A 12,636-nucleotide genomic window follows, 5' to 3' on the forward strand; every position below is an offset into this window, starting at 1 on the left:
CAGCAAATCAAATTTTTAGCTGCAGTAAATACCCACTGCATTTTAATCTAGTCAACACTATAGTAATAGTGAAGATAAGAACAGCGTTAAAGTGTTTTATAAAATCTTGGAATTATCTTTAAAGGTTTAGAAATGAATTAAAATTTGGGATTTTAAAATATTTATTTTGGGACTTCTCTGGTGGTGCAGTGGTTAAGAATCTGCCTGCTTATGCAGGGGACACGGGTTTGAGCCCTGGTCCAAGAAGATCGCACCTGCTGCGGAGCAACTAAGCCCGTGTGCCAGAACTACTGAGCCTGCACTCTAGAGCCCGCGAGCCACAACTACTGAGCCTGCATGCCACAACTACTGAAGCCCGCATGCCTAGAGCCCGTGCTCCACAACAAGAGAAGCCACTGCAATGAGAAGCCTGCGCACCGCAACACAGAATAGCCCCCCCTCACCACAACTAGAGAAAGCCCGCGTGCAGCAACAAAGACCCAACGTGGCCATAAATAAGTAAATAAATAAATATATAAAATATTTATTTGTTCTCTGGGAATGGAAACCCTCCAATAACCTTTTTTTTTAATTGAAGTATAGCTGATTTACAATGTTGTACTAATTTCTGCTGTACACCAAAGTGACTCAGTTATACACATATATACATTCTTTTTTTTATATTCTTTTCATTATGGTTTATCCTGGGAGACTGGATATAGTTCCCTGTGCTATACAGTAGGACCTTGTTGTTTATCCATTCTAAATGTAATAGTTTGCATCTACTAACCCCAAACTCCCAGTCCCTCCCTCTCCTTCCCCTCCCCGCTTGGCAATCACAAGTCTGTTCTCTACGTCTGTGACTCTGTTTCTGTTTTGTATATAGGTTCATTTGTGCATATTTTAGATTCCACATATAAGTGATATCATATGTTATTTATCTTTCTCTTTCTGACTTATTTCTCTTAGTATGATCATCTCCAGTTGCATCCATGTTGCTGCAAATGGCATTACTTTGTTCTTTTTTATGGCTGAGTAGTATTCCATTGTATATATGTACCACATCTTCTTTATCCATTCATCTGTCAATGGACATTTAGATTGTTTCCATGTCTTGGCTATTATGAATAGTGCTGTTATGAACAGAGGGGTGCATGTACCTTTTTGAATTATAGCTTTGTCCAGGTATATGCCCAGGAGTGGGATTGCTGGATCATATGGTAGTTCTACTTTTAGTTTTCTGAAGAACCTCTATACGGTTTTCCACAGTGACTGCCCCCATTTATATTCCCACCAACAGCATAGGAGGGAAACCCTCCAATAATCTTTAGGTCTAGTTTTATAACTCAACGCATTCAGCTTTCATAAACAAAATAGAGACTATCTGTAAAGTGTGCACCTTCCTAATAAGTTAAACTACACATAAAACGAAACTTTAAAATATACCACCTTCCAAAATTATCATCAGCCGTTCCACAGAAATATACAGTAATTTTACCGATATGATGCCAGTGAGTTTGATGGCTTCCATGTATATATTACTAACAATTCAAGATATTCTCACTTCATTTGCATTTTATTAATAGTTCAGCTACCGACTTACTTTAGACACAGCTTGATGCTAATTTGCGTGCACTTTCAATAGTTCAACACGAACTTCAATACATGCCAATGTAGACCTGTAGTAAGTAAGCTGTATAATCATATAGTATATATACTTTACTACATTTATTTTGCTCTATATTCTCCAGCACTTACTGCCAAAAGAAAAAATCTGCATATGCCCAAATACATTATTGATGAAATTATTAGCTACCAGTAGGGTCGTATCTGGCTTTATATGTTTTTTGTCACTTTCTTGGTTAAATATTACCTTTTCATTTGTTTAAAGGAAGAAATCAGATCATTTGGATAGGCAACAAAGACTAAACAAGGCTGAAAACCTCTCACTTCCAATATTTCTATGTAAGAATTAGAGAAGAGTGTTTAGGGACAGGGCCTCCAAATATAAGAAAAGATGATCCACAGAGTGCTTCATTCTTTAGAAACCTCATTGATAAGGGAGGGGGCACATCTTTTGTACATTTTGTAAAGAGATTTAAACACTAAGAGGCCCTCCTTCCCTCAGACCATGGGGCTAGAACCAAAGGGAGTTTGGAACTTCCCAACTTCATAACAAACGATAATCTTGTATTGGAACAAAAGGCAAGGCTGACTCAGAATGTTATTAGGGTTGTGCGTGTAAGCAAATGACACAATATAGCTTGTGGTATTAAAAAAAGAATAGAAGAAGACAAGGCCCAGGAAAAGGCTGTTTATGTTTCCACACAGAGACAAGGCATGCAGAATGAGAAAACAAAACCTCCTTAATTAGCAAATTATAGTACAGGGGCTGATAAACCTCCGTATTTTGTAGCTGAGCATCCCACTTGTTGCTTCTCCCCTCTCATCATCTACGTAAGTGGGAACACTTGTCATATTTATATCTAAAACAAATGACAGAAGGAGGAAAGGTTTCTAAATAGACTGAATGTAAAAGGCTGAGTCAGAGTCCCATTTCTATGAAAACAGAATGCCTCTGATATTTTGTCAACCTTCTTGCTAATGCCACAACAAACAGGATGAAACAGGCACATAAAGCAGAGGACCCCCGGGCACCCAGACTCATCTAACCAGAGGCTGCTGACTTGTATTGTTATTCAGGTGCTTTTTCTTTTTTAACGTGTGTCTGTTTTTGGACTATTTCTCTGTTCACATCAAGATGGGCAGGGGGGGAAAAAAGACATGAAATTTCCCTGCCTGTACTCTAAAATGTCACCTCACAGCATGTCCCAATACCACACCAAGAAATGGCTTAGACAGGCTCTATGCCAACTGGCACGGACCTGAAGATTATTTGGCTTCTTGGAAGGTCATCTTTTTCCCACACAGCAAACCTCACAATTTACCTTGCAATGGTCTCAATGTTAATACTGTATTCATTTTGTGATATAGAACAGGGGTCAGCAAACTTTTTCTGTAAAGGGTTGGATGTCAAGTTTTAAGCTCTGTGGGCCTTCTGGTCTCTGTTGCAACTACTCAAGTCTGCCTTTATAGGAAGAAAGCAGCCATAGACAATACATAAGCAAATGGGTATGGCTCTGTTCCAGTAAAACTTTATTTACAAATGGATGCACAGTATCCATCAACACTCAAGGAATGAGTGTGGTTGTATTCCAGTAAAACTTTATTTACAAACATAGGTAGCAGGCACAATTTAGCCCAAGGGCCATTGTTTGCTGACCCCTGTAACAGAATATGGAAACTCAGGACTAATTAAAATTTCTCCCATTATATAGCTAGTAGGGTAATGTATAGAACATAGTTAAGTCTCATTTTCATACATATATTTAATTTTAGTCAAAATATGCCCATGGAATTCATTCATTCCTCTAGTCATTAAAAAGAAAGTATTCTTTCCAACTACGTTCCAGGCATTGTGCAAGAAAAGGAGATCTGCTATCTGCTATCAAAATAATACATAAAATAATAAATAAGAACTAGTGAACAAGACAGGCACAGTCTCTATCTCATAGCATACAGGGTCTGGGAGAATATATTATGCAAATATTTACCGAAGTCTACTATGTGTCATGCACTCTTCTAGGGGTAAGGTGTACTGCATGCAACAAGATGGATAAGGACCTCTTGTTGTGTTTACATTCTTAGTAGAGGTAGACGGAATAAATTATATGACAAACAATAAAAGGTCACAGTGGTAAATGCCATGAAGAAATAATACATATATTATGATAGAAAATCACGTAGCAGAGTGGGGGAAAGTGGCAGGTAATGGTGCTCAGTGAAGACTTTCTGAGAAGATTTCTGAGCAAAGACCTGAATGAAGAGAAAAAGTCATTCATGCCAAGATCTGGGGCAAGAATTTTCCTAGCTAGGCAAACAGAATGTGAAGTCCCTGAGACAGCAAAGAGCTGGTCTGCTGGAGATATAACAAGAAGGCTAAAGTCATTTAAGTGTCTGGAATGAGGGAAAGGTGGTAAATGAGGAATCCAGATAGGAGTGTGGGGGCGGATCATATAGGACCTCATGGTAAAGAATCTGGATCCTTTTCTCATGTAATGGAAAAATGTAGGGGGATTTTAAGGAAAAGAATGGTATATTCTCATTCATTTTAAATTATTGAACCAATAATTACATATGAATGAGTACTACTAAAAGAAAGCTCAATGTGAAAGCTCACCGTCAGGAGTAAGAAAGGCTGCAATCACCCATAGAAAAGAACCTACTTGCCATGCTCCTAAAACCTGACATCCACCAATGGAGACAGTTTGCGGGAAGGCTTGCTCCTTCCTGCAGAGAAATCCAAAAGGCTGTTATAGCTCCAAATGTCAACTGCTGGGGCCCAGAAAGTCTTTATGCCTTCTTGGATCTTTCAATTCTACAATATAACGAGCAAATAATAAAACCTAACTATTCATTGAAAAGTTAATACAGAGGCATTAACTAAAGAGCTCTACTTAGCTCGAAAATCAGGGGTTACTCTCAAATGAAGCTGGTGGAGAAATTTCTACAACTGAGTTTAAAAGACAATTATTCCTATTAACCTTTCTTGGCAATTGTCATTTTTTTCTATCTCTATGCATAAATCATATATGCATATTTTCTTCAAATTTAGTGACAAATTTTTAAAAACATACTGATCAATTGTCTGCTCATTTTACACACTCTAGAAATCCCCTCACATGTGCAAATAAAACAGAGAGTATCCTCTCTGGCTTAGTTTTGCACAGTCACCAGCCACAAAAACAATGCACAGATGAGAAGTAAGTGTTAGTTACTTAGATTCACATGTTCACATATTATTATTACAAATATATGTAAATATATGCCACTCCTGTATGCAGTAACTGTTTGCCTATGGGTCTGGAAGTATAAAATTCTTTTTCATCCCACAGGATGACCCTCAAGTAACTTAGAAGCAAACTTTAGCATCTGAAAGCAGTTGCAAGGTCCCTTAACTTGCTTTATTTTATACATGGCACCACACACTTGAACATGTGATGTTTTTATTTTTATATTATGATAACAGAGATATTATTCAGACACTTAATAAACATCTTTGGGGATATAAAGATGGATAAAGAGACTTTTGCTACGCTCTACGGACTCACAGTCTAAGTAGGTGAACAGCCCTCAAAACAAATAATGAAAATGACAACAGCCACACAACATGGAAATGCAGTGCTAACATGATACATGCAATGTGATAACACTGGAGAACTCAGCCTTTGAGGATAAGTGGAGTGTGGGTACATTTCATGGAGAAACCAACAACAACATGACTCTTAAAGAATAATTAAGAAGACAAATGAATTCATAGAAGTTTTTAAGATCCTAGACCATTGGCTGAATAAAATTTGGATAATTAATACCACATATTCTAGACTCAATATCTTTTTAATTAATATTACGACAAAAATAATTGCATGATGTAGTTGAAGGGGAGCAGAATTTGTCATGCCAAATTATGAATTTTTGGCATAAGGATTACTTCAGGCTGATACTTTTAAGAAACAGCAGACATAGGATAAGCTCTAAAAACCAAGTCGAAATTAGCCTTCTATAAGAGAAATTTACATTTATAAGGGAGATCTCCATTTGTAAGGGTGTCTCACTCTCTGTACCTCCAAGAGGAAGATGACTAAACCTCTAGCAACTCTATCAATGGAGAAGGCATGGACTTAAATCTTCATAACAACCATACTCTTGTTTACTATGTTTTACCTGAAAACCTGGCTCTCCCTACCCAACATCTTCTTTTGTCTTTAGCTGGAGACGGTATTTAAGGTGGAAGCTTGGGTCATTTGGGGGAGTTACTCAATTTTCCTGGGCATCTCCCATGTATACAGGAGGTATACACATGTTATTAAACTTCTGTTTGTTTTTCTCTTGTTAACATCTTTTTTATTATAGAAAAGTCTCAGCCATGAACCAGAAGGGTAGAGAGAAAATTATTTTTCCTCCTCCACATAGTCCTTGCTTAAAAGACAACTTAAAATCTACTTAGGGAAGGAAGGTATATATCCAAAATGTTAACAGTACATAATAAAATGTAGATTGCAACACATAGACAAGGCATCCATTTATTCAATCAACAAACATTAATTATCTATCTGCTATGGATGATATACTACTCTAAGCCCTGGGGAAATGACACTGGACAAACACACATCACTGGCCTCATGAAAGTCACCTTCTATGAGTAGATATTAATATGAGTTAATATGTGTAATACAAGGGCTTTTAAAAAGATTATCATCATCATTAATATATTTCAGGTAACTGCATGCCAGATACTAATTCTCTGAAGAAAAGAATACAATATTCAAGTAGAGGATGCTGTTAGTCAAAAAATGCTGTCAACAGAAAAATTTAGCCAAGCACTTCATTAAAAGTATTTCATTTATTAAAATATTCTGGATCGTAATTCATAACTACATTTCTTACTAACAATCAATTTGTCAATTTTAGCTAGTGTGAAATGCTTATAGTAGATAGATTCTTGTTCTCTGTTACAAGGCATATTTTTTTTTAACTCAATGTATTTATACTTTCAACCAAAAAAAGAAAAGACACCATTTGGCAAAGGCAAAACAGACTTTCTAAGCATTCCCCCAAATTCTAATATTTTAAATCCGAATGTTTTAAATACACATATTTGTGAACTTTGGGTATATGAGAGAAAGAAAACAATAGTTCAAGAAGCACAGGGGCTTCCCTGGTGGCGCAGTAGTTGAGAGTCCGCCTGCCGATGCAGGGGACACGGGTTCGGGCCCCGGTCCAGGAAGATCCCACATGCCGCGGAGCGGCTGGGCCTGTGACCCATGGCCACTGAGCTTGCGCGTCCGGAGCCTGTGCTCCGCAGGGGGAGAGGCCACAACAGTGAGAGTCCCGCATACCGCAAAAAAAAAAAAAAAAAAAAAAAAAAAAAAGCACAGGATGTGGAGTAGACATTAAACAACAGACATTTCTGTGTAATAGAAAGGTAGAAAGGAATCACAAGAAAGTGGCGAAGACACAAAGGCCTTTGTGTTTACTGTCACTATCCCAAGATCTGGTCACTCTCTGGTAATGGGTATGGTTTGCTAATAATTCTGAAAAGAGCTATATGGTGGAAGAGAGTCAAACCTAGACATATAGCCCAGGTGTTTCACCCAATAAAAATGTGATTTTTTGAACAATTATGTATATTGCTTTTCCCTATCTGAAAAGTAAGGATAACGCTATAAACCTATCTCACATTGGTGTTAATCGACAAGTTATCATGGAAACCTGATCTCCGAGAATTAAATCCATCGCATCAAGAGACCAGTGCCATAACAGTTCCAGTACTTACAGTGACCAACACATCCTATGCCCTGCTGACCACCTTGCTTATCATCTTATTCAGTTGTAAGACCAGAAAAGTTGAGGAATGAGATTGGAGAGTATAAGTTTCATAAGGTGACTTATAGTGACAGTCAGCGTTTTCTGAAGAATATTTAAAAGAACCCAGTTTACCAAACATCGAGGAAGGTAATAGATTAATATAAATTATCATCGATCTGCTTCTAGCATTGATAATACACATTCAGCATCAAAAAAATTCCTGATAGTGATGATATGAGCTGCATAATAATCATATGCTTTGATTAATTATTTTGTTGAATAAATGGATGAATTATTTACACTTACACTGATAGCCTCAGTTGCTGCAGTGCATTGCTTCTTATCCTAACACAACTACTGGGAATCAAAATAGAAGTAGTACAAATTATAGTATTAAGCATACCAAATGGTTACAATAACAAAGATTTACATTTGAATTATCAAAATAAGTACCTTACATGAAATTTAGAACTCGAAGTATGGAAAACCTCTAATTAAGGGAAATTTATGAAAGCCTTTAGCAAGTTCTTTGCTGAATGCATTTATTTGGTTTCTTGATCCTCCAACCAATCACATTAACAATGACAAAAGACGTGCAAATTTAAACGGACAATAGTCAAGCCAAACTGCTCTGACTCATACCAACAGGGACATTTTCAGCATATATTCGGCTTGATTCATGCTAGCAAGGGTCAATATAACCAAAGAACATTTTCATAATTATGCCTGGCTATAATCTGAAAACTATCTCATAATCATTGACCAAAAACAATGCAAACAAAAATCAAATTTATTTCAAACATTAACATGTGAAGCCTGGGCATGATTTAAACCAGCAGAATCATGTATTTACCCTGCTACTGCTTAATAACTGCACAGCAACAAAAAAAATACGCATTACTATGTTTAAATCACCATTTTGATTGTATATTTTAAGCAAACAAAATATTACATTTTTGGTAGAATAGCTCATTGAAGACAATTTGGAACTAAATTTCCCTCTCCACCTCCCTCAACGAATTCGGACTAATTTATGATTAAATTCTCATTAAAAACTATATGGGCGGTATATTGAGAATAGTAATAAGCTATTCAACCAAATTCACTTGTTCACGACGGAAATCAGTTCTGTGAAAGGAAAAAAATATATTCTATTATAAACTGCTGCTGTAATTAGTGCCTGAAATTTAAGCTATATTATCAAAAGACTGCAGAATTCTCCTTGCTTGCTATTATTTTGCCTATGTATTTTTTCACCTGTAATCTACAATAGAAAGATTAACTAAAATTCCAGGTTTGGAAACTCTAAAACTACTAAGTTTTAGTTAATTTGTCAAATAAAATAACAGTGATCTTAGTTCAGTCCCTAGTGGACAAAAAGTAAAATAACTATTACTCGGCATGATTCAGCAGGAGATGATCTAAGTGAGCGTGACCACACAGGAACAAAATAGAGCATCTGTCCTTTCCCTATCTTTTATCTTCTTAAAGGGTTTGTTCTGACTAACTTAAAGAAGACTAGACTCCTTGCGTTCCTACCCATACACACCAACTGAATTTTTAGCAAAGATCCCTGGGGGAGAAGCTTTCCACAAATGGGACATTGACATTGCCACCTTTCCAGTGATATATTTGAATACACTTGTTATCTGCTGCTTACCTGTTACACAATTAAACAGAGAGTAAAGAGGGAATGAACTGCAGAAAGTATGTTATTTCTTTATAGGCATATTTTCAACAAAAACTTTTAAATGATTTATACAGAAATAACTAAATAAAATGTTTAATTTGATTTTTACAAATTGGGATTTAAATGCATACTCAACATTAACATTTATCTGGATACTTAGACTCCCATATTGCACTGTGTTTAACTACAACGTCCTGAGGAAAGAGGTACTTCAGGAACATACCAAAGCCTACATGTTGTGTTCAGCCCAAATCTGCAGGTGCATATCTTCGGGAACAGCCACCACTGGCTCAATTTCTCCTTTCATAGTGGGTAAACAACCTCTTCCTGATGAGTTCACATTAAAATAAATCTTCCTGATTTTTTCTCAAGGACAGAAGAAATATATGACAGAAATCAGTCCTTTACTATACTACTACTTGCTGAAATTGTTACCTTTATATACTTATTCAAGTTCTCCAATCAAATATCATATTTTGTATTTACTCTCATTTCATATTAACTTTACTAGAGGTTGAAAAATAAGTATCTGGTGATGATTTTCTGTCCTAGCTGAAGAAAATTTCTTGGTGTAAAATCGATATGATCCTAAACTAGTATTGTCATTATTACTTTATTTTTTCACTAACTTATTCAATTTTTTAAGTTGGATTTTGATAGAAAACTTAAGCTAAATTTTAAATAAGGGAAAACCAGAAATGTGATAAAATGTGCCAGTATTCGGCATACAAAACGGGGTGCCACCACACCTTCAGAGGCTTGCACAAGCCTAAAAAACGTTTGCTCACCCGTGAAGTCACAGGGAAAGCGCCGTCTTGCATTTGCAAACACTGCCCCCCTGGAGCAAAAGGTAAACACACACATGCTCCCCTAAGGAACTCTAAGTTAGCTGCACTGCAAGAACAGAAAAGGCTCCGTGCATTTAGAAACTGAAAGCAATCACTTACTTTTTGCAGCCACTGAGTATAATTTTCCATCACATGCTCCAGATGTTGAAGTTTCTGGGAAGAGAAATCCTGTTCCACGTGTGGAGCATCTCTCTGCAGAGCGTTTGTGTTGTACTGGTCTGTCGTACTCTCACGACAGTTCCCGTCGTGTTCTGGAAGAATGAAAGTGTAGGCACACTGCCCATGCTGAATCCGATTATATCTTCTCCCACCGTTTTCTGGACTTCGGCGCTGGTTGCTGCACCCTATGTGAGTCAGAATAGCAGCGAGGAAAGCAAAGGAAAGGAAAACTGTCATTGTACTGCCAGCACTCTCTTTCCGTGCCTCTCGCAAAACTTGCTCCTTTCTTCTGACCTTTAAACTAGTTCTTTATTTCAGGTAAAACTGCTTGTTTGTTTGACTTTTTCCCCTCTCAAAGAAAGCTTTTGTAGAAGAATCACAGAAAACTAGCCATCTGTTAGCTTTGTTCTAAAATGTTATTTTTTTAATTTCACTGTAAAGATAGTTTCCTTAGTTAAAACTTGAGATATTTATTGCATAGTAGCTGAGATTTATGGTTTCCTCAGTGTAACCGTTCAGCGTGTAGCCTGCCTGAGTCAGCTGCGTGTACATATTCTAGACCCTTTCCTCTACCCTATCTGCTGCAGATCTGCTATTTTCTCCCAGACCTCAGTGAGTTTTATTAAGGTTGCACATCCAAGCCAAGCTGGAAGCAGGCAGCCTTTCACAAGATGACTTGACAAGAATGCATGAGTGTGCCCCTATGCTAAGAATTGCTGATGGCTTGGAGCGGCTGGATCGTCTTACAAATTGGCTAGATGCGCATGACCTCGATCATGTATGGCCCTCCCGCCCCTTCCGCAGACAACTGCCTTGAGCCTTTAGGATATTCACCGCAAATCAATAGAGCAGTCCACCTTAATACACTTTTGGTGTGCATGCTGACCTACTAAAATCTAGTAAACTAACAGCATGTTTTTAAAGCTCTACTTAATTGGGGAACCCGAAGAAGAAAACTGACATAGTGTCTAGTAAAATTACTTTTTATAGTGAATGATAAATTTCTATAATTATTAATTTAAAAAAAAATTTATTCATTACTCTGGGGAAAAAGATATTAAAACCATTTTTAGAGATGGTATTCTTTCATTGTATTCACTTAGACTTTTAGGAAATTATCAGGAAGGGTCAAATTAGCAAAACATTTCATAACATCACTCAAATATAGCATAGGCATATTAAATAGAATAATTTAAGTACTTTCTGAGATATAAATTTTAAATAAAACTGGTCCCCCAATTAGAATGCAGCCCTATGTGTTCTGTGTACATAAACTGAGCAACTTCCTTACAAAAACAGTCTGGTTACAATTTAAGACAGTGGCCTGAGAATTATTAATTCCCGTGGTACATTGTAATCATATATTTCACAAGGCCCTCTTTGGTGTTCCTATGGCTATCTTTAATGCTGGTATGGAAGTTCTACGTAAATTCTCCTGTGGATGTATAGACAAACTATCTGAGAACAAACATATCAGGTGTGCTAATGAGGCAGCAAAGTGCTGTATGGGAGAAATTGCTGTGCTTCTATTAAGTAAAGAAATAAAAATTATCAGAAGGTGATTTCTTAAATGTAGCATGTAAACATTTGAACATAAAGAACAGGTGATAATTATAGAATTAATTTTACAGCACTGAAATCTTTACTAAGTGTGTGTGGAAAACATGAATTATAACCAGGGGCTTTCACCAAGAACTGGGAAGGATTTTGGGGAACGGAGTTTCCCAACTGCAGTCATGGTGTGAAAACGAAGCGACAGATGTTGACTCTCATGTCCTGGAATGGAGGGGCAGGGCAGTGGATGAAGGGCAGTAGGGGTTAGAGACTGGCGTGTGAAGAGAAGTTAGAGGAGAGGGCAAAACAAATTCCAGAAAAAATGTGATTTACTTGGGGGAAAACATTGTGCCAAAACTTATCAGTCCTTTCCACACCAAATAACAAATTTCTGAACTGACAGATATGGAAGCAAGTAATACCAAACATAGCGATAGTCTTTGAACTGCCTTTGTAGCCTCTTCCTGATGTTGCATGTCTCCTTGTTGGCTATGTCACTCACATGCAATAATAAGAATGACACTTATTAAAAGCTTACTATTTTCCAGGCCTATGCTAAACACTCCTTACACACAATCTCATTTAATTATCCCAACAAACCTAAGACATGGATATTACCTTTGACCCTATTTTTATCAATAGGAAAACTGAATCAAAGAAAGGCTAATCGGTCACAAGTCACATAGCTAGCAAGTGATGGTGCCAGTATGTGAACTCTGGCCAACTGATTCCAACTCTATTTTTCTAACCCAACAACAGCCAAAAGGCTTCCAAAAGGGCTCCAGCTGCACTGATTCACAGTCTTAAAGCAGGTTAAGTGATTGTACCTAGAAGAAAAAGAACTGATTAAAAGCCATTTTATACAACCAAAGTGATTTAATCCTTTTTCGTACCTAAAAAGCAAACATACAAAGTGACAGGTAACCCACATGAAACTGATTTTTTAAGGGCCCACAAGGACAAAGTGCACTGGCAGAG

At 37.1% G+C, this 12,636-nt stretch overlaps 1 protein-coding gene across 3 annotated transcripts in view; it reads right to left on the reverse strand.

Moving 5' to 3' along the window:
- ANGPT1 (angiopoietin 1) overlaps positions 1 to 10,778 on the reverse strand; it is a 251,847-nt gene extending 241,069 nt beyond the window's left edge. Inside the window, exon 1 of one of the 3 annotated variants that reach the window (XM_019942259.3) lies at positions 10,045 to 10,775. In XM_019942259.3, coding sequence (XP_019797818.1) covers positions 10,045 to 10,341 — 297 coding nt within the window. In that variant the 5' untranslated portion in view covers positions 10,342 to 10,775. Of the gene's footprint in view, positions 1 to 10,044 lie in introns of all 3 variants that reach the window. The other 2 variants (XM_019942258.2, XM_073794665.1) reach the window with 2 other exon arrangements.
- Positions 10,779 to 12,636: the final 1,858 nt, after the last annotated feature.

This window comes from Tursiops truncatus, chromosome 17 (assembly GCF_011762595.2).
Source record: "Tursiops truncatus isolate mTurTru1 chromosome 17, mTurTru1.mat.Y, whole genome shotgun sequence".
In the NCBI taxonomy this organism is placed as follows: Eukaryota; Metazoa; Chordata; class Mammalia; order Artiodactyla; family Delphinidae; genus Tursiops; species Tursiops truncatus.